Source organism: Triticum urartu, chromosome 7A, assembly GCF_056163025.1.
Source record: "Triticum urartu cultivar PI428250 chromosome 7A, HENAU_Tu73, whole genome shotgun sequence".
NCBI classification, from domain to species: domain Eukaryota; kingdom Viridiplantae; phylum Streptophyta; class Magnoliopsida; order Poales; family Poaceae; genus Triticum; species Triticum urartu.
This window is the reverse complement of record NC_141879.1, coordinates 8964534-8986950: the sequence shown is the minus strand read 5'-3', so window position 1 is coordinate 8986950 and position 22417 is coordinate 8964534. Positions and strand designations below refer to the sequence as shown.

General features: G+C 43.7%; 3 protein-coding genes across 9 annotated transcripts; 1 reads left to right on the top strand and 2 right to left on the bottom strand.

Moving 5' to 3' along the window:
• Positions 1 to 1765: 1765 nt before the first annotated feature.
• On the bottom strand, positions 1766 to 9545 carry LOC125528368 (uncharacterized). 3 transcript variants are annotated; one of them, XM_087532137.1, is made up of 9 exons: positions 9245 to 9545; positions 8070 to 8327; positions 7627 to 7698; positions 7091 to 7192; positions 5674 to 6606; positions 4322 to 4579; positions 2751 to 3682; positions 2138 to 2655; positions 1766 to 2052 (listed from the first exon to the last, which is right to left on the bottom strand). In XM_087532137.1, exons 1-8 carry the CDS (start codon positions 9378 to 9380, stop codon positions 2170 to 2172), a joined length of 3177 nt encoding a protein of 1058 aa, XP_087388263.1. In that variant the 5' UTR covers positions 9381 to 9545; the 3' UTR covers positions 1766 to 2052; positions 2138 to 2169. The 3 variants fall into 3 exon arrangements, with proteins under 3 accessions (XP_087388263.1, XP_087388265.1, XP_087388264.1); XM_087532139.1 differs by lacking the exon at positions 7091 to 7192; XM_087532138.1 differs by lacking the exon at positions 7627 to 7698.
• A 2379-nt stretch (positions 9546 to 11924) lies between these two features.
• On the top strand, positions 11925 to 14783 carry LOC125528370 (protein yippee-like At4g27745). 5 transcript variants are annotated; one of them, XM_048692848.2, is made up of 6 exons: positions 11925 to 12070; positions 12305 to 12457; positions 13188 to 13291; positions 13805 to 14028; positions 14314 to 14410; positions 14493 to 14760. In XM_048692848.2, exons 2-6 carry the CDS (start codon positions 12307 to 12309, stop codon positions 14529 to 14531), a joined length of 615 nt encoding a protein of 204 aa, XP_048548805.1. In that variant the 5' UTR covers positions 11925 to 12070; positions 12305 to 12306; the 3' UTR covers positions 14532 to 14760. The 5 variants fall into 5 exon arrangements, with proteins under 5 accessions (XP_048548805.1, XP_048548804.1, XP_048548803.1 ...); XM_048692847.2 differs by having other exon boundaries at positions 14311 to 14410; XM_048692846.2 differs by having other exon boundaries at positions 14314 to 14760.
• An 816-nt stretch (positions 14784 to 15599) lies between these two features.
• LOC125528369 (wall-associated receptor kinase 2-like) lies at positions 15600 to 19660 on the bottom strand. Its single transcript, XM_048692843.2, has 3 exons — positions 18742 to 19660; positions 18478 to 18621; positions 15600 to 17520 (listed from the first exon to the last, which is right to left on the bottom strand). Exons 1-3 carry the CDS (start codon positions 19658 to 19660, stop codon positions 16307 to 16309), a joined length of 2277 nt encoding a protein of 758 aa, XP_048548800.2. The 3' UTR covers positions 15600 to 16306.
• Between the last annotated feature and the right edge of the window lie 2757 nt (positions 19661 to 22417).

The window sequence follows — 22417 nt, the reverse complement described above, 5'->3', positions numbered from 1 at the left end:
ACCGGAACCCCCCGGGAGCTATATGGGCCTTAGTGGAAAAGAGAAGAGGCAGCCTGAGATGGGCCGGGCGCCCCTCCCCTCCCTTGGTCCGAATAGGACAAGGAGAGGGGGCCGGCCCCCCTTTCTCTTTTCCCCCTCCGCGAATCCTATTCCAACTAGGATTGGGGGGGGGGGGGGGAATCCTACTCCCGGAGGGAGTAGGACTCCTCCTGGCGCGCCACCTCTAGGCCGGCCGCACCCCCCCCCCCTTGAGCCTTTATATACGGAGGCAGGGGCACCCCAGAGGAACACAAGTTGATCCACGTGATCATATTCTTAGCCGTGTGCGGCGCCCCCTGCCACCATAGTCCTCGATAATATTGTAGCGGTGTTTAGGCGAAGCCCTGCGACAGTAGTATATCAAGATCGTCACCACGCCGTCGTGCTGATGGAACTCTTCCCCGACACTTTGCTGAATCAGAGTCCGGGGATCGTCATCGAGCTGAAGCCTACCCCCTGGGATTGGGTGGGGGGGAGCGCTCAAACTCAAGACCTTATGCACAAGGAGAGGGTGGGCTTACCACTTGAACTAGGAAGCCCGGTTGTGAACTTATGTGGTAAAAGTTGCATATATCTTGTGAAGCTAAAATGTTTTAAATTCAATGTTTCATTCGAAATTTTCGGACTGGCATGTACTTGCAATTATCCTAATTAATAAAGGGATTCTTGTTAGAACTAGGGAGTAATAAAAACAGGAGAGAAAAAGCAACTAAATGTAGCCTACCCCCGTGAGTGTGATTGTTGATTGCAGTTTAGTTTGTATGGTGATCCTGAGAAAGATTTCGTTGTACATGATCCAATTTGAATCTGATATCCGAGTAAAATTCAGGTAGCATTCTACAAGTTTCTGTGGATAGGGGAAAATGAAATGGACACAAGTACCGTCCTTGGGGCCAACTCTAATCAATTCAACTACGAGTTGCTGATTCTACAACCTACAAACTGTAATAACAAATTTAGCTGCCATGACCACACGATGCTCTGTGTTACGGAACACCAGGAACGGTTTTATTATAAAACACTATTTCAGGAAACAGACAAAAGAAAACAATTCTTGCAATGCATTGCTAACAGGGCATGGACTTTACTCCTACAGTATAAGCATGAGAGATGCGGAAAAAATAACAACCAATTTCATATAACTAGTCCATCAAGGTACCAACCGCCTAATATCGGGAACTGAACACAAGTATACCAAGTCACTGACAAGCCACCAAAAGAGCTAGGTGCGAAAATATCAGTTAAAGCACTCGGTATGCAAGCTAAATCATGCTATTAGCTGGCCATATGCAGCAAGAACAAACACCCTGGGAGAAACACATGCTCAAAAATCAAAAGCTTCTGCAATAAATAAATAAAGACAATTCCCAAAACATGCTACTAAAATAGTATTATGTGTACTGAAGGAGTCTTGTTAGACACACAGATGCATATTCAGAATTCCATTTTACTGTAATTTTATTATGACTAGTTTCAAGATTCTTTGATATCTATTCCACCAAGGCATCAACTGCTTAAAATTGCAAACCGAAATGCAAATTATAACAAGTCACAACTAAGCCACCAGAAAATACAAGTGTAACAAGTCACAAAACTGAAGAGATTGTGTAATAAAAGAAATGAGAAATAAGAAAAATTGCACTCTTAAAAGAGGTTGTGCAGTAAAAAAGAGGAAAACAAGCAAGTTGCTATTGAGTATTGACAATTACCAGATCTTTGCTAGATGTATGTATAAAGGGATTCTTGTTAGAAGTGCATGTTCGAAATTCAGTTTATTCAAAGGTCATTATAGATACTTCTCCAGGCACAAAAGGTACATACAAACTAGGGAGTCCTCTCTCAACAAAGGATGAACACAAACATAATAATGAGCCCTAGCAGCCAATGTAACATAGCAGTATTCCACACAAAGTATGAAGAAGATGAAAATCCAAACTTGCATCAAACTCATTAGGTTCAGCATCGTGCCGTTTGGTCCTTCACCCTGGCGAGGAGAGTGCGCGCAGTGTCTTCCTGCGAAACATGTACGCATCGGTGATGTTAGAGATCTGAACAACGAATCATGGAAGAAGGTATTCGTTGAGCCAGCAACGCTTACCGTTAGGGCTCGACATCAGCCAGCGACGATCTCTAGCCCATGAAAGGGGCAGAGCGGCTGCTATGATGTGCACCAGGACGCGGCTCTTTCTCCAAAATGACATTGGCCGGCGCCAACGTGACAGAGGATGATGGTGGCGCTGTTTGCCCCGATGCTAAACTTCGCTTGACGGCCTCAATTAGATCGGGCCACATTTCCATGACTTGTGCTGTCGCCATGGCTTTGGCTTTCACCTCGACTTCCTCTCTCATTTCTTCTTTAAGTTCTTCTCTCATTCCAGCCAATCTGGATTCAAAACTAGCTCGGCCGGCTCTCCTTCTCTGCCTCGCAAGCTCGCGGTCTTCGGGATAATGCGTGTCCCATTTTTCATTCAGCCCGACGCCGTTCACACGACCATAAGCCGGCCTCGTTTTCGGGTCCTTGCCGAGCACCACGTTGATCGACCTGTTCAGAGGGTCGTCCCACCTTGCCGAGGACTCCGACTCCTGGGAGCTTTGAGATTCCACATGATACTGCCTCTACAATACGGAGGTGACAGTTTAGAAATGTGACTACTTGGAAAGAAATCTATACTTAATTAGTATAACAAAAAATAAGCAGGTTAATCAATTACCAGGAGTTCCTTGACTTTCGCCGTTTTCTCGTCCAATACCCATGTCTTAGTCTCTTCATCGTATTTGCACCGGCCCCTGATGTAATCATTTTCACGCGGGTTTTCAAATTCCTTGAAGGGGTTTGGTATGCCTGCTGCAGCAAACTCAGCGTCCTGCTTGTCCCACTTCGGCTTCTTCCCTGGGTAGCCACGGCTTCCAAGGGTGTGGTGACCAATGTTCCTTGCCCGCATTTCCTTCCCCCATTTCTCCATCTCCTTGACTTCAGGGGTCTCGCAGTGCTGCTTGAACAGGTTCCAGTCCTCCTCAGAAACCCAAGGCCACTTCTTTTTTATCTCGGTTTCGTAATCTTTCTCAAGGTATTCACTTTTGGCTTTGGATTTCCAACTACTCAAAAGCTTGGTCCACTTGCAGAGGGCTGTGTTATTTACCGGAGTGGTCTCGTCTAGGGACTCATCCGGGAACTTGTAATGAGTGTGCAGCTTCGATATGAGGAGTGCTCGCAAATTCTCATTGGCTTTCGACCTGAGATTGGTTTCATTAATGCTCACGGTTTCGCGAAGGATGCAGCCTAGGCCATTACTGTAACCTTGTTCGGCCTTCTTGGGACTAAGAGGTAGACCAGCCTCAGACACTCGGTTGATAACAATCCTATCGGTGCCAAGCATGTTTGGGCGCCTAGGTTTGCGTTGCTTTTTAGGTTGTCCAGCTGCCTGGTCCCCTTGGCCGGTCCCTTCGTCGCGATCGGTCGCATCTTCAGGATTTGTGGCGGTGCCGGACTCATCATGAACAGTGGATGTGTAGTCGTCCTGCCCATCTGTGTATGTGCCCAAGGCGTCGGGGCCGCCATGACGTGATGACGGTTCTACAGCTTCATCACCCGCGCTTATCGTCCGCGAAGAAGAGGCTGCAGTGGAGTCGTTTCCAGAAATATCTGTAGATTGTCAAATAAAAGAATTAAGCTACACAAAATGTAACTACATATAAAAATGCTATAGAATTACTAAAACAATATCTATAAAATCTATAATTACTGAAAATTTCTATGAACGAAATATTTGCTAGGAACTAGAATTAAAAATCCCCCTGTTATGGGATTCGATTCTTCTTGGGTTATCAATGGCTTATAACCATATAATGTTCTGCAGGTGTCGCAGCTGGGACAGATAGCAATCAGTTGTGCTTTGGGCTATAAGGATGTTATTCCATCTATTTCAGCAGGCTACTAAGACTTGTCATGTCCATTTATTTAGTTGCAGATTTATCTACAACTTCAAGCAGTGGGATCTAATCACCAACTAGATAATCTCATTGTAAGAATTTTTTTTGGATAACTCCTGAGAAAATAACTAGCAGCAGTTATGATGGCCCTTTTCACCAAAAGTACGAATTAGGGGGGACTTAAAATCCAGCGATGCCTCCATGTGAGTTGGTTTTTTGTCACCCTGTAACCCTACACCTCTACCAGTGTACAGCTACAGGTCTCTAGGTAATCTATTTGGTGATTACTACTACCGACGCGATGCGGGACTAAAAAGATTTATTTACAGTGGTAGTACAGTCTTCCACTTACCGGAGCGGCCATTGGTCGGGGCCTCCCCCCTGCTTCCACCGCGTGTGAGTCGAGTGCGCTGCAACGACGGCAACGCAGTCTCCGGTGCGCATGCCTCCCTCGCCCTCCTCCTCGTCATTCGTGGAACGACGACAACAAGGTCTTGGACGTGCACACCTCCCTCGTCCTCTCCGGTCGCTGCCTTTAACTGCATAACATCATTTTGTACTGAACCTGCCAAATGCTGGAATCTGCTCTCGACATCCTCATTAACCTGACCTGTAGAAACACCATCAATTGGGCATTTCAGTAGAACATATACTTCTGAATATAGATCATGAAAATTTGTCAGCTTAAAGAAAATCTAGAGTCCACGTTTTCAACCGACTCGGGAGCACTATCACTTACAAAAAGCACAGACAAGTCGACCTTACATGCCCAAGGCTTCACTTAATGATATAAATAGTTAAATACCACTGCATATTCATACATAGGACCCCTGCTTGATGCTATAAGCACCACTAACTACACTGCCAGAGAATATGTAACTTCCTCAATACCTCTTCCATACTTTATTATACGCATCAGTAGTTCCAACCATGTATAAAAATGCCCCTTTATGGGATTGGATTGCTCTTGGGTTATTCATACCTTTATTCGAAGAACTATCTACAGCTTCAAGCAGTGGAAAAATGTTAATCATGTACTAAAAATGTTAATCATGTATTCACAAATTTTCTATATAAGAAAAATTTATTAGATATATACCCAAAAACGTAATATGTGCATGGAAAAAAAGAAGACATCAATATTCTAAAGAAGTAGACAACCAAAAATGTATGTTTTCAGAAAATGTTAATAATGTATTTCAAAAATGTTTCTAATGTATACAAAATATTGTAAACTGGGAAAAAGTTAACATGTCTTGAAAAAAAAAGATGAAAATCGACAGAAAAGCAAAAAATAAAAAAAGTATAACGAAGAACGAAAGAAAACCAGTTAAAAAAATAATATAAAATTTATAACAAAGAAAAAAGAAACAGAAAAAAGCAAAGAATAACTAAATAAATAAAACCCTATAAAACTTGAAAAACTATAAAACCGGAGAAAAACAAAGAAAAAACATAAAAAAGAGGGAAACCATTGAAGAAATAAAGATTGGTAAACCAGAAGGATATATCATACATGGGAACTGGGTTTCCAGCTTAGAAAACAAATAAAAAAAGTGACGCTGAAGTAGGAGATAAAAAAAATCTCCTTATTACTCCCCCCTGTTCCAGCGCCCTGTAACCCTATTACTGCGCAGCTACAAGTCTTAGTTAATCTACTCGGCGGTTAACTACCGATGTGGAACTAGAGAGTCTTGTACTTACCGGAGCGGCCACTGGTCGGCGCATCCACCCTGCTTCCAGCGCGCGTGAGTCGAGGGTGCTGCGCCGAGGGCAACGCGGTCTCCGATGCGTGCACCCTCCTACTCGTCTCTGGCACCATGACAGGATAGTTGCCAGCTGCACCGAACTCAGTGTCCTGCTTGTCCCACTTTGGCTTCTTCCCTGGGTAACCACGGCTGCCAAGGGTGCGGTTACCAATGCTCTTAGCCCACATATCCTTTCCCCATTTTTCCATCTCCTTGACTTCAGGGGTCTCACAGTGCTGCTTGAACAGGTTCCAGTCCTCCTCGGAAACCAAAGGCCAGATCTTTTTTATCTCAGTTTCGTAATCTTTCTTAAGGTATTCGCTTTTGGCCTTGGATTTCCAACTACTCAAAAGCTTGGACCACTTGCAGAGGGCTCTGTTATTTACCGGAGTGGTCTCGTCTAGGGACTCATCCGGGAACTTGTAATGAGTGTGCAGCTTCGATATGAGGAGCGCTCGCAAATTCTCGTTCGCTTTCGACCTGAGATTGGTTTCATTAATGCTCACAGTTTCGCGAAGGATGCAGCCTAGGGCATTCCTGTAACCTTGTTCGGCCTTCTTGGGACTAACAGGTAGACCCTCCTCAGACACTCGGTTGATAACAATCCTATTAGTGCCGAGCATGTTTCGGCGCCTAGGCTTACGTTGCCTTTTGGGTTGTCCAGCTGCCTGGTCCCCTTGGCCGGTCCCTTCATCGCGATCGGTCGCATCTTCAGGATTTGTGGCGGTGCCGGACTCGTCATGACCAGTGGATGTGTAGTTGTTCTGCCCATCCTTGTATGTGCCCAAGATGTTGGGACCGTCATGACGTGACGACAGTTCCACAGCTTCATCACCCACGTTTAGCATCTGCGAAGAAGAGGCTGCGGCGTAGTTGTTTCCAGACATATCTACACATTGTCAAATAAAAGAATTAAGCTACATAAACTGTAACTACATATAAAAATGGTATAGAATTACTAAAAAATATCTATGAATTTATAATTACTAAGAATTTCTAGGAACTAAATATTTGCTAGGAACTAATTACCTATGAACTAGAATTAAAAAAACCCTTTTATGGGATTGGATTGTTGTTACGTTATCTATGGCTTGACCATATAATGCTCTGCAGGTGTCACAGCTGGGAGAGATAGCAATCAGTTGGACTTTGGGCTATAAGGATGTTATTCCATCTAGTTTCACTAGTAGGATACTAAGACTTGTCATGTCCATATCTTTATCTGAAGATTTATCTACAGCTTCAAGCAGTGGGACCTAATCATGAACTAGATAATCTCATTGTAAGAGAATTTCTGGATAACTCATGAGGAAATAACTAGCAGCAGTTATGATAGGCCTTTTGACCAAAAGTACCAATTAGGGGGGACTTACAATCCAGCGATGCCTCCATGGCTCTGTTTAACTGCATACCATCATTTTGTAGTGAACTTGCCAAATGCTGGAATCTGCTCTTGGCATCCTCATTAACCTTACCTGTTGAAACACCATCAATTGGGCATTTCAGCAGAACACATACTTCTGAATATATCATGACAATTTGACAGCTTTATTCGAAGATTTATCTACAGCTAGAATTAAAAAAAACCTTTTATGGGATTGGATTGTTGTTAGGTTATCTATGGCTTGACCATATAATGCTTTGCAGGTGTCACAGCTGGGAGAGATAGCAATCAGTTGGACTTTGGGCTATAAGGATGTTATTCCATCTAGTTTCAGTAGTAGGCTAAACTAAGACTTGTAATGTCCATATTTTTATTTGAAGATGTATCTACAGCTTCAAGCAGTGGGACCTAATCACGAACTAGATAATCTCATTGTAAGAGAATTTCTGGATAACTGATGAGGAAATAACTAGCAGCAGTTATGATAGCCCTTTTGACCAAAAGTACCAATTAGGGGGGACTTACAATCCAGCGATGCCTCCATGGCTCTGTTTGCCAAATGCTGGAATCTGCTCTCGACATCCTCATTAACCTTACCTGTTGAAACACCATCAATTGGGCATTTCAGCAGAACATATACTTCTTAATATATCATGACAATTTGACAGCTTTATTCGAAGATTTATCTACAGCTTCAAGCAGTAGAACATAAGCACAAACTAAACAATCTAGTAATAAGATATTTTCCAGAAAAGAGTGTTAAATCACTTGGGTCATCTTAAAATCAGAAGGATATATATATCATACATGTGAGTTGGTTTTTTGTCACCCTGTAACCCTAGACATATATGCCTGCACCTCTATCTCTGTACAGCTACAGGTCTCTAGGTAATCTATCTGGTGATTACTACTAACAAAGCGATGCATGACTAAAAAGATTTACGGTGGTAGTACAGTCTTCCACTTACCGGAGCGGCCACTGGTCGGCGCCTCCCCCCTGCTTCCGCCACGCGTGAGTCGAGCGCGCTGCAACGATGGCAATGCGGTCTCCGATGCACATGCCTCCCTCGCCCTCCTCCTCGTCATCCGCGGAACGACGACAACAAGGTCTTGGATGTGCGCGCCCCCCTCGTCCTCTCCAGTCGCCTCCTTTAACTGTGTAACATCATTTTGTACCGAACTTGCCAAATGCGGGAATCTGCTCACGACGTCCTCATTAACCTGACCTGTTGAAACACCATCAATTGGGCATTTCAGTAGAACATAGACTTCCGAATATATATCATGAAACTTTGACAGCTTAAAGAAAATATAGAGTCCAGGTTCTCAACTGACTCGGGAGCATTATCACTTATCACTTACAACAATAAAAAGCACAAACCAGTCGACCTTACATGCCCTGCAAATTCCGTCTGACACAAGGGCTTGACTTAATGCCATAAATACCACTGCATATTCATCCATACATATGACCCCTCCTTGATGCTATAAGCACCACCAACCACACTGCCGGAGAAAATGAAACTTCCTCGATGGCTCTTTGATACTTGCTATACGCATCAGAAGTTCCAGCCATGTATTAAAATGTCCCTTTTATGGGACTGGATTGCTCTTGGGTTGGTTATCTACGGCTGGGTTATAACCATATAAAAAAGCTCTGCAGGTGTTGCAGCTGGGAGAGCCAGCAATCAGTTGGGCTTGCTGATGGCTATAAGGTTGTTGTCTTCCATCTAGTTTCAGTAGTAGGCTACCAAGCAAGACTTTTTTTTTTTTTAGAATGCTAACAAGTAGTAAGACTTCTCATATCCATATCTTAATTTGAAGATTCATCTGCAGCTTCAAGCAGGGGGGCCTTAGCAGAATGTATATAATCTAACTGCATGAGATTTTTCTGGGAAATGGAATAGCGATAAATCACTTTGGCCATGACTTCCCCCAAGTAGGAGATTTCATGTTTCTAGCTTGAAAAACAAATAAAAGAAGCATCACTGGAGTAGGAGAAGAGCACTTGTACTAATTAATTTTATTATCTCCTGATTACTCCCCCCTGGAACCCTACACACCTAACCTCTGTTACTGCACAGCTACAGGTCTCCAGTTAATCTAATCGGCCATGCGGAACTAGAGAGTGTGTTGTGCTTACCGGAGCGGCGGCGGGTCGGCGCGTCCCCCCTGCTTCCGGCGCGCGTGAGCCGAGGGCGCTGCACCGGCGGCGGCGGCGGCGCGGTCTCCGATGCGCGCGGGTCCCTCGTCCTCCTGCTCCTCGTCTCCGGCGCCATGGCAGAACAGGATAGCCCACCGCCCCGGCCGGCCGCTCCGCCGCTTAGCGACGGACGGCGGGAGACCGGGGATGGGATGGGGATCGGCCGGCGGGGGATGAAGACGACCAGAGCAGAGCTCCGCACTGACTGAACTAGTTCTTTTTTCTTTGTGTTTTTTACAACTTTTTTTTCTTTGTTAGGACACCCGCACTGAACTTTTTTTGATTGAGAGAAAAATTAGGCGGTGCGGTAGCTGCTACGGCCCATTCAGTTTTGGCCCAGGCAGAGAATAAGCCTGCGCCCCGTCCGCTTGGCAGGACAAGGCCCAAACCTTTTTATTTTTTGGAGAGGGGGTGTGTTGCTTCGCTAAAAGAAAAAAAAAACAGTACTGTAAGTATACATTCCACTGAAATCTTTTTTTGAACACCATTCCACTCCACTCAAATCGGTCAAAATTACAAAAAGAGTGTAGTGCACATGTACTGTTTGGATCTGCTGCCGTTCCAGAGCTTTGCTATATCTACATAATTTTTTCTACGTAACCTACGAAGAAGCTGAGGTGGCCAGATTTGGTTGGGAGAGAAAACAGGCCGAGGCCCACCCACTGAAAATCAGAGGTGTGTGTGTGTGTGTGTGGGGGGGGGGGGGGGGGGGGGGGGGGTGGTGGTGGTTAATTAGCTTAAAGAAATGAAAGGAACGTAACTTAGGTCTAGCATTTTTGTGCCGCTCCTTGTGGGAAAGAAGCCCAACGCTCCTCTGCACCTTCCTCAAGTTCTTCTCGTCGTCAACAATTTGTCTGGCCATCCCCAATTCTGCTCGATGAATCAGTCACTGCCATCACCACGTGAGGAATGAGCTGCACATCTCTTCCGTCGACACCAACAAGCTCCTATGTACCACTAGTAGAAAACAAGGCTTATCACAGCGCAATATACATATTAGTCCCAGCTGCATTACGAATTGGGATTAATGTGAGCATTAGTCTCGGTTCGAGCTGCTAAAGGCATTAGTCCCGGTTTAAATGGGCCCTTTAGTCCCACATTTTAGTTCCGGTACGTATATCAAACCGGGACCAAAGGGCCATTTCTCAAACTCTACCCCCCCGTCCCCCGTGTATCGCCATTTCAGTTTTTTTTAAAAAAAAAGAAAATGATAAAAGCTTCAAAAAATAAAATCCTTCGAGATGTAGTTATATTACTATATCTACTAGTTAGGAAAATTAAAAAACTTAAATTTAGACATGTTTTGCAAAAAAGTTTCATGAAAAAGTAAAACGGGTATAACTTTTGCATATGATGTCGAAAAAAAGTATAATATATCAAAATGTTCAGCACGAAAATCTGCATCCGATTTACCGTAGGTCTGTTTGCAAATTTTTAGAATCCTCAAATTCCAAAAGGAAAAAAAGATATGCTCAAATTTCAAGTTTTTTTTGAATTTTGGTTAAATCTGGTCAAACTGCTTATTCAAGAAGTATTAGTGTTACTACATAATTATTCAAGAATATTAGTGTTACTAAATAATTATTTTCAATTTTTTTTGAATTTTGGTCAAACTGTGGTCAAACTACTTACTCAAGAAATATTAGTGTTACTAAATAATTATTGTTTTTTAGAATAATAGTTTCAAACTCAAACAGTGAAACGTGTGACTTCATGCTCAAGCTAAACTCCTCAGGGTTAACAGGATTGACATCTTACTATTGTCAGGAAAGCAACAAGTGCAGACTTGGAAAATGAGGGGGAATAGAACCCAGAAGTTAAGCGTGTTCAGGCTGGAGTAGTGAGAGGATGTGTGACCGGCCGGGAAGTTAGATGATTTGGAATGATGAAGGGTGATTAGAGATTAGAGGTTAAATTTAGTAGTGATGAGGGGTGATTAAAGATTAAATTGTAAAATAATTTAGAAATTTGAAAATCGGAAAAAATTTGGATTTTTTTTAAAAAATCGTAACATTTCCTTTAGTCCCGGTTGGTGTTAGGTGAAGCTCCACACAGCAGCCACATGGAGGGCCTTTAGTCCCGGTTCATAGGGGGCCTTTAGTACCGACCCTTTAGTCCTGATTTCGAACCGGGACTAAAGACCCTCTAGAACCGGGACAAATGACTCTTTTTCTACTAGTGTACGACTCCAACCTCCACTCGTAAGCAAAGTGAGACCATCTCCTCCCTAGGTTTCTTTAAGAAAAATCTTATGCAATTGGGGTCTTCAGAAAAGTCTGAAAGAAAACAGTATTTTCTTGGCCTCATGATTTTATAGAAAGCAATGAACTTCATTTCATGCGGGCGATATGGAGGTTACCCCTGAATTAATGTGAAAATGCTACACCACAGGTTGTGGGCTCTAACAGAATAGAGTTTTTTTTTAAAGAAAAGATTCAGGTCTGATGGAAGACATGAATGGTGAGGCATCACACTTAAAAGCATAAACTAGTACTTTCTCCGTTCCAAATTACTCGTCGTGATTTTAGTGCAAGTTGGAGTATAATTTAATCTTTCTTTTTGCCATTTTCTTACAAGTGGGCCCCACGTGAAATCCCGTAAATGCCCCTGCTGACCCAATTGACACTGAAACACTGGAGTGGAGAGGAGCTCGATCGTTCCCCATCTCTCTCGCCTCAGCTTTTCCTTCCGTCGTCGGCGACGCACTCCACGGCGGCGGTTCTCCACCGGCGGGGAAGCGCCGATGCTCCTCCCAGGCGACGCACGGTGAGTCGTCTTCCACCTCTCAGGCTCATCCCCTTCTCCCCGCGGCGGCGACCTAGGGTTAGGTTTTAGGAGCTCGCCGCCCGGCCCCGCCCCTAGGTAGTCTCCCGCGTCCTCGGCATGAACGAAGTGCTGCTGCTGCTCGTGACCGCCCCGCGCTGCTCCTGCTGTTCGGCGCCGGCAGCACACTGCTGCTGCTTATTGCTCGGTTGTTGCTGACCGTATTTGGTGCTGCAGACATGGGGAATTTCGCATCGAGTGATGCTTCTTCAGTCAAAGAGGCGCAAAGGGTATCAGCAACCAGCTCCACACCACCGGTGAACTGCTGCCGGGTGCCCAAGGACTCAAGGACAAGGAGGACGCACCACTGGGACTCTGGGAGCATTCAAGGTAGGTATGCTTCACCTCTTTTAATCAGAGGCTTCTTCAGTTGCTATACATTCTCACCACTACCGATTCTCACTGTCTAGCAGACTAGCACTAGTGCACAAAACAAACATGTGACGAAACAAAACAAAAAAGATAAGAGGACACTCTGCATTGCCGCCAAGGTTTTGGTTACTGGTCGAAACTTCGAGATTTCCCATGGTTACCGCGTATTTCCATGCCCCTCAATAAATCCCCATACCGAGCAAAACATACCAATTTTTTGAATTTAAACACTCGATTTAAAATAAAAATACGTAGGATCTAATTAATGACATGAGAGTTGGTTCTGACGTGTTGGTAGCAACCTAGTTCCTGTTTTGAGAGGTCTCTTGGCTCGAATGTTCATTCATTCATTTATTTGAATTCAAAATTCAACTATAAAATTCGTTCGAAATATTCTCGGTATTTCTTGGTAACCGTGGTAACCACGTTTACCAGTCCCCCTCGGTAAAATTGCCTCATTCGGCAACCAAAACCTTGATTGCCGCTGGATTATTAGATAATCCCTTACCTTCAGTTTTTGTATGATCAAGATGGAATCAATTAAGATGCCCAAAGAAGATACCTAGCTTATTCATATACGTTCTGGGCTTAGCGGGTTCTTTCCTTGTTGATCCTTCCTGAGAGATTGGACCTGGTTTCCCTGCTTGGTTGTGCAGTTATTTGATTCCTAATTTGATTGGTCAATCAGATTGGTTGGAGATGGCGGAATTGGCCGAGCCGCGGGTGTACAGCTGCCGCCATTGCCGGAACCGCGTCTGCCTCCACGACGATATCATCTCCAAGGCCTTCCAGGTGAACAACTTCACTAAGGGAAGGATAATTTATTTGCTTCTTGTCCTTACTGACGACTTTGGCCCCTGCGTTCGGGATCAAGAGTTGACAGACCTTAATAATCAATAAATATAGGAACTTAGATGGACCAGTTATGCTATACTGGTTGGGGATGTCATGCTAAAATTACTAGTAGTAAGTACTTGTCAACTAGCTAGGGACTTTAAATTGGCTCATCAACTGCAGTGGAGAGGTCCGACAATACCATATGAGAACGTTTCTGTAGCTGATCAGTTTAGCTAGCATTTGTTTTTCTATACTTACATAGTGGAGTTTCAGTTAACCAGATATACTACTTTTTTTTTTGCGGGGAACCAAAGATACTACTGTGATCTATCTATATGCACAATTCAGATGTTGAGACCTCGATACGCTATGCTATGATCTGTCTATCTCAATTTTGATTGTGTTTGGAGGATAAATACAATACTAATACTATCTCTCCTTTGCTTGCTCTTTTGGATGTTGTAATAGGGGAGGAATGGCTGCGCATTTCTCTCCTCTCACGCCATGAACATCACCACGGGGGCCAAGGAGGACAGGCAGTTCATGACGGGGCTTCACACGGTCGCCGACATCCACTGCCGTGACTGCCGCGAGGTGCTCGGATGGAAGTACGAGAGAGCCTACGAGGAATCCCAAAAGTACAAGGAAGGCAAGTTCATATTTGAAAAGGACAAGATCGTGCAGAAGAATAGGTAAGGAATGGAAAAGAGATTCAACCAACCATGTGCCAGCCAAAATGTTCTTATGGATCATCCATGCCTTTGTACATAGCAGTTCGTTTTCTTCTTTTTGAAACTACCAGTCTGTCGGTGTTATTTCCATGCCATTTGTAATCTGCAATGGTAATTAGTCATCGTTTGGTCATTCCGGTTTATGTATTCTACTACTCTGGAGCACCACATACTAGTACTTGTCCACTATCATTGTGTGGTTGTTAGGTTCCTAATTCAATTGGTGAATCGGATTGGTTGCAGCAGAGAGATGGCGGAACTGGTTGGGCCGCGGGTGTACAGCTGCCGCCATTGCCGGAACCACGTCTGCCTCCATGACGATATTATCTCCAAGGCCTTCCAGGTGAACAACTTCACCCAGGGAAGGATAATTTATTTTCTTTTCCTTGGTCATTACTGACTTTGGGCCTTTGGGCCTATGTTAGGGATCAAGAGTGGAAAGGCAGAGCTTAATCAATAAATAGGAACTTAGATGGACCAGTAATATATGTTGGGCTGGTTGTGGATGCCGAGCTAAAACCAGTAATAGTATCCACTAGCAGTTTTAAATAGGTCCATTCATCAACTGTGGTGGAGAGGTCCAACAATCTGAGAACGAACGTCTATGTAGCTGACTCTAGCTAGCATTTGTGTTTCTACATTTAAATAGCGGAGTTTCCTTCGGTTAACCAGAGAGAAATACTGTGATCTATCTGTACCAGCAGTTAGTCATATGAGGCTGTCACATGAACTCCATTCAGATGCTGAGACCGCGATATGCTATGATCTGTCCATCTCAACTTTGATTGTGTTTGGAGGATAAATACATACTGATACTGTCTCTCCTTTGCTCTTTTGGCTGCTGTTGTGAATATGGAGTAGCCTGTGGCAAAAGAGTACTATGGGGCCACTGTGGCCTTCCATTAATATGAGAAACACACTATGGGGCCACTGTGGCCTCTGACTGGTTCTCTTGATGAGCCTGCATTCGGCGACGAAGAGATCCTAGCCTCCAACAACAGTACATGCTCCAATTGGTGCTGATGCACACAAGTCGCATTGCTGGCAATAGACGGCAAAGGAGGTTGACAGAAGCACTGATTTGCAGCTCTTGCAAGTATGAGGATTTGAGAAGAACAGACCATCAAATAAATAGATGGGAGGCTGGGAGTGGAACTCTACCTATCACGTTGTTCATCGCAACGGACTATTTGAGGGGAAATCGCGAAAAATTATAGGGATTAGGAGTGGAACATTAGCAAGGAGTGAAGATGTACGAGGATTTAGGACTTGAGAAAGAGGAACTGTGACAGTGGTTGGAGGAAGACGAAGAGTGAGAGAGAGCCGTGCGAGCGTCTCGTTGGCTGGGTTTTCATTACCTAGAGAATAGTAGCACTCGTACATTGCATCCAACATTGATTATTTAACCACCAATGCTTATACGTACTAATTACTTGTACTTCCTACTGATTTGGGGGGCCCGCTGAAGTGGGGGCCCTGTGCAGGCGCACACCCTGCACAGTTGCCTGGTACGGGCCTGAACCAAACGTAGCGTTTGTAGTGGCCCTCCAAACGGCTTCCATATGGTGTGATCGTCACAGGAACTGCTTCTGGTCATACGTGTTCTCATGGAAGAACTTTGCGGTAGGATCATGCAGAATGTAACAGAATGTCTCCAAGAGTCGTTTGAGAGCCATCTGCATGGATGGCCTTTGCTGCGGATCCACAACGGGGCAATCGATACCCAGCCTGAATACAATTGCCATGTCCTCCATGTACCGCGTTTGATCTGGGATTGGGAAGCCATTTTCACATGGAGATATTCACTCTTGAACTTCTCCAGTTGTCCTCCATGTATTTCTCAGTTAAGTTGTGCGCCCAAATTGCCAAATTACCATCAGCTCCAGCTTCATTGGCCACCTGCTCCGCGACGAGTTCCAGCAATGTCACGCCGAAACTGTAAGTGTCAACTTTCTAAAAATTAGCGCCCGTTACCCCGCACTTAGCTATGTCTCCGATCGGCATCCTCGTAAGCGATATGTATACCTTGAATTTTGTTTCTAAGTTTCTGTTATGTTAGTATAATAATGGAAACAATCAGTATCAACTTCACTGATAGAAACTGATTGCGAACACACAGATTAAGGAAACAACAAAAGCACCCACAATGTCTCAACTCTCAACTTATTCAATACACACGCATGGTATATAACAAGCAACTACACAGAACAACTCTTTCACATGTAAACTGTAAGCAAGACTATCGAGGGTAGCTGCCAGACAGCAGATATTCTTCTTCTTGACTATATTGTCTACTCACGTTCTCTGAGCTTGTCCTTCTTATAGATGATGTATATCTCATTGCCGAATAACTCCCCTCATTTGTTTTTGCCAGTAAATCATCCCTAACCCGAACACGCTCTTTGGGTCCTTGAAGGGCCTCCAGTGTCATCTCCACTGACCTCATGGTTGGTCGCTCCTCCGCTCTTAGTTTCGTGCACGACACAGCTAGAGCAGCTACTTCCTCAACTTGGCTACCTCCCTCCTCCATGACCTGTGGATCCAGTATTTCTTCCAATTTACCTCCTGAAAGTAGTTCAATAAACTGTGCAACAAGCCCATCACCTTTGGACGATCTATATGTAATTGGCATCTTCCTCGTAAGCAACTCAACAAGAACTACTCCAAAGCTATAAACGTCACTTTTTTCTGTTAGCCGGCCACAGTAAAAGTACATAGGATCTAAATACCCTAAAGTTCCTTGCACCGCTGTTGTTATCCCTGTTTGATCCCTAGGAATGTGCCTTGAAGCTCCAAAGTCAGACACCTTTGCTGTCAAAGCATCATCAAGAAGTATATTGGTAGACTTGATATCTCTGTGTATCACGGGGACGGAAACACCCGAGTGAAGGTAAGCAAGAGCTTTGCCAATTTCTGTTGCAATCCTTAATATGTCTTGCCATGGTATTGATCTTAGTGGTGTCTTATGAAGATAATCACATAGGGTTCCATTGGAAATGAACTCATAAGCCAATAAAGGGACTTCTGTCTCGAGACAACATCCAAAAAGTTTTACGATGTTCCTATGATTGATTTGTGAGAGTATGGCAACTTCATTTATAAACTCGTTAATCTCACTCTTGACCACAATATTTGACTTTTTGATGGCCACAACATGCAAGTCTGACAAAATTCCTTTGTATACGGTACCATGCCCGCCACCACCAAGCTTACGAGTTGGATGAAAGTTGTTTGTGGCCTTTTTCAGCTCCTTTAATGGGATGATCATCCTTTCTGCAATGTCTGACCTATGAGATACCAATTGCTGCAACAGTTGTCCACGATTTTCATTGAAGAACCTCTGTCGCAACTTTTGTTCCTTTTGATGTTTAAGCTTGCGAATTATTATCTTTGAGCCGATAAACAGAAGTAGAATAATTGGGCCACTTGAAACTGATAGACCAATGATTAAACCTGCAAAAAACAGATCGATGGGGCATGTATTTAGGGTTTGAGATGGCATAACTCAAATAAGTGAGGGAAGAGATATGAGGTTGGATCCAGGATGGAAAGTCTTGGTAAAAGGAGAGATACCAGCACACCGATAATCAACCGGTTATACCAAATTCAAATTTCTAAAAGTTCAAAATTTTGACCAAAATTTATCTCATATTCCAGTAACCCAACTAATAGGAGGGCCAGTAATTAACCTCGACAAGTCCGATAACCAGCAAGTTACCAAAATCCTAGGTGGATCACAAGGCAAATGATGCAAATAAGAGTGTGTGCGGCCAGAGAGAGTTTTGACTTCTGTTTCAAAATTTTGGATTGGATTTATCTATTAGTACCAATGTCTAATTATATAGTGTCATGGCACATTTAATTGTACATATATTCTAGATGGCTTTATTTGTTTCTTCTATGGATATGAAATGCTTGCTTATTGATTGTGTATTTTTTTCTTCTTCTATAACAGATGGTGGTACTCCATTCTTATATAATTGTGTTCTACAACCATTTTATTTAGGGGTTGTTGTCACTTGCAATAATATATTTCTACAACCTAAATTTCTTAGCAGAAGTTTGAATATTTTTTACATTGCCTAACTGATTATTAGCTTCTTTTTCATGCAGTATACTCTTTTTGCATGGTTCACGAGCTAATACACATAGAGCTTACTCACGTGAGAATACTGATTGCATTCAAGAAAACAAAAGGGAGTTGGTAAATATGGTTGGGAATGAATGATATCTTTGCACTTACTCCCTCCTTTCCAAAAGGTTATTTTATAGGCTTGTTTTAAGTCAAACTTCTTTAAGTTTTGATCAATCCTAAAGAAAAATATACCAACATCTATGACACCAAATAAATACATCGTGACATCGTATTTCATAATTGATCGAAGGAAGGTAAGGTATAATGGTGCTCACCTGTGTGTATGGACTTGACACAGCCTAATGGTTGGGTGGCGTTGCCTTGAAATCCTCGTCGGCACCTGCAGTCGAAAGATCCATCCATGTTGGTACACTTGCCGAAGCATGAATGTGACTGTGGCTGTTTGCACTCGTCGATATCTACATAAAACACGTAATTAAACATGAAGACAAGTTGATCATCCAAATCTAAAAGGAAGAAAAGGCAAATTCAACTGCGTTTGCACTCGAGAATTAGCAAAACTCATAGAAATTACTTACCTGTGCATCCGTTATCAAGGTATGGGTTGCCCTCGTATCCTTTCTTGCATTTGCAAAAATACCCCATCCCATTGGTGGAATTCGCGCACTCGCTGTGCTTGCTCACGCAAGCGTATCCCGGTGATTCTCTCGCCAGGGGGCATGACAAGGAGTTATTGCCGTTGCGGATGGCCCAGTCGAGCCAAAGCGGCATTCTCCACGGCTTGGCCGGGTCCGGCGTCCTCTTCAAGTCGGCGGCCTGGAATACATAGTGATTCCTCTCCACAATGAAGGCGTGGTTGCAGGGGCTGAAGTCCATGCCTGCATGCGGCCAATCGCCGAACGTCATCCTGGTGTCGAGGAGGGCTTGCGGGATACCGACGCGGCAGCAGCCGACGCCATTGCACTTTCGGTCGCGCACGCTCTTGGTACTGTTGCAGTAGGCCACACACCCGCTGAAATACGAGTATGATTCTGGATTTTGGCGTCGTCGACTTCCTCTGCCGGCGTAGATGAACGCGTCGCAGCCCAGGACGAAGAGCTCGTTGGCGGTGTCGGAGATGCGGTACACACCCACCGGGTTGACTCTCAGCTGGCCGTCAAATCTGTTGGTCATGTTACCGGTCGCGTCAAAGCACTGGTAAGCCACTGGCACCATCACCCGGACCCTCGCGCGGGGTGTCACGGTCAGGTTCAACACGAGTATGGGCTCGGAGCGCATCTTCGCATCCGTCAGGAATGGCTTATCGGCGCCGCCGCCGGTCATGTTGTTGCAGCCGATCTGGAAGCCCCTGCGGAAGCAGCCGGCGCCGATGCCGAATGGGTAGAGGATGTCAACTTCGCCGCATCGCGCCTGGCAGCCAGGCTTCACCAAGGAGCTAGATGCGGTGATTGCCGATGCAGCTAGTGGCAATAGCACCAAGATCCATGCCATCGACATTTCTCACCACTTCTATTTGTTTGTGTGTTTGTTCAATGTGGGGGACGAAGCCTCCGTACATTTAAATACAAAAGAGCGAGAGAATGTATAGCTCCCCTCCACCAGTACTCCTGGTGTGTGTTTTAAAAATATTGAAAAATGTATTTTTTTAATTAACTAGTTTGTTTGAGGAGTCGGTGGTTTGCTGCCGTCAAGAATATATTTCAAATTCATCAGTCAACTATCATCCGGCACTTCTAAACTGTGAAATTAAGATTGTCTCCGTCAGTAATACATTTCTGTAGTATGTGACCTCATTACCTATCTACGAGTCTCTTATCCTCTTGCATTTAGAAAACCATGTTACACTTGGATTATGTTGAGCCTCCAACTAGCGGATGGAGCCACGCGAGGCTAACCACTACCCTTCCTGCAGCAAAGCACCGGATGCTTAGCCAACAAGGTGAACGTGCGTAACGACTAACTCGGTCAACAATCACTACATTCCAGCAATCATTCAGTTTACAAAAGATCATACTCACCGAAAAGTAGATAAAAGCATCATACTTCCATTAACCCTTGAAACAGTCAAGCCAAGATATTACAAGAATACAAGATGGCAAAAGTGAAGAGCAAAACAAAAGTGGTCAATCTTTGAGGATTTTTTTTATAGAAAAAATATAAAGGATGATTCTTTTAAATCTGGTGCAACCTATCGGCTTTACATAAATATGTAGTCTTCGATTCCTGCCAGATTCTAATGCAAAGTGCAAACCATTATTGAGTTTAGGCACACCCAAACTAATCCTACGGGCATTATAAAGTTTGAGAATCTTCAAGTTGAAAGCATTCAAACATCGAAAAGTATGTCCATATTTTATCTAAAAAAAGTATGTCCATATACAGGTCTTAATAAACCAAGGCGGCACACCAAGGCAATTGTTTACCTAAAGTTTACACTTTAAGATATATGTTGGTGACGGAAGCTAGGGTAACATGGTAGAAGCCTCACAATTTTCAGGTCAAGTGTCTGAAGTTCCCTTGGCATTTCATCTTGCATCAGCTTCTTAACTAAAGCGACCAACTAGTAAACACCCATGCGAACACGCAGCTTGGTTTTTTTTTTCTAGCAACCAAATGGTTTGATATATATTTGCCCCGCCTACATTTTGCCAAGCCAAAATTAAGGTAGCCAAAGGTTTCCAACATTTGGTCTGCAAGTGTGAGGGGAACCATTGCATTTGCAACTTTTGGAGTCTAAGCGAATGATTCTTAATTTTTGACGTCACGGTCAGGTTTAGCAGCTGTACGTGCTCGGGGCGCATCTTGGCATCCGTAAAAAATGGCTTCTCGCCGTCGCCGGTCATGTTGTTGCAGGCGATCTGGAAGCCTGGGAGGAAGCAGCCGGCGCCGAGGCCAAAGGGGTAGGGGATGTCGACGTCACTGCATCCCGCCTGGCAGCCAGGCTTCGCTAAGGAGCTACAGGCGATGGCCGCTGAGGCTACGAATGGCAATAGCACCAAGATCCATGCCATGGACATTTCTCACCACTTTTGTTCGTTGGTTTGTTTGTGTGTGCAATGTTGGTGACCAAGCCTCCGTACATTTAAATACAAGAGCGAGCATGGTTCCCTTCCACCTGTGCTAGCGCTGTTGGTATGTGTTTTAAAATTGTATTTTTAATTTACTAGTTTGTTTAACGAGTTGCCAGTTTGTTGCCGTCAAGGGGAGATTTCAAATTCATCAGTCAATTATCCTCTGGCAATTCAAACATGTGAAATTAAGGTTGTCTCTGTCAACAATACGTTTCTGTAGTATGTGACCCCATTACCTACCTATGAGTCTCTTATCTTCTTGCATTAAGAAATGGGTGTAGAAATTCATGTTACGCGCAATTTGTTTTTGAGTCTCCAAAGAGCGGATGAAGCCACGCGAGGCTAACCAATACGTGTTCTGTAGCAAAGCATTGGATGCTTAGCCAACAAGGTGAACACGTGCAACAACTAATTTTGCCAACAATAACTATATTCCAGCAATCAAAATTCCACTAACCCTGAAAACAGCCAAGCCAAGATATTACAAGAACACAACGTGACAAAAGTGAAGAACAAAACAAAAGTGGTTAATCTAGGAGGATTTTTATTTTGTGGCAAAAATATAAATAACAGTTCTTTTATTTCTTGTTCAACCTATTTACTTTACATAAGTATGTAGTCTTCCTCCCAGATTCTAACGTGAAGCCCAAACCATTATTGTGTGTTGGCACACGCAAACTAATCCCAAAGAAATTCCTAAAAATGCTAATCCCGAAGAAAAAACTTACTATGGGCATTAAGGAGTTTGACAATCTCCAACGAAAGCAATACGAAAAAAATGTCTATCGCCCACTTTATATATAGAGCAACTCAGCCAAACTGATCCATGGTGATGAGGAGACCCTCTTACAAATCAGATCATGAGAAAACAGGAGAAGCTACACCCCGCCGAAAGAACAACCGAAACTATCGACGAGAAAAGAAACCGCTGGCATTTGCAACTTTTGGAGTTAAATCAAAATCAAATGATTGATAAATTTTTTACCTTGCCAATATATTGGCAAGCGAAATATTTGTAGCAAACTAAGCATCCCTTAGTATAAGATGCTCCATAGAATAATATATTTGTGGCAAAGGGTAATTCAAAGTAATTCTCTTTCAGATGAGTGATTAATTTTATATTTACTAATCAAGGCACATCAAAATTAAGTAGTGTGGATGCTAGGTATGTGCCCCAATCTCT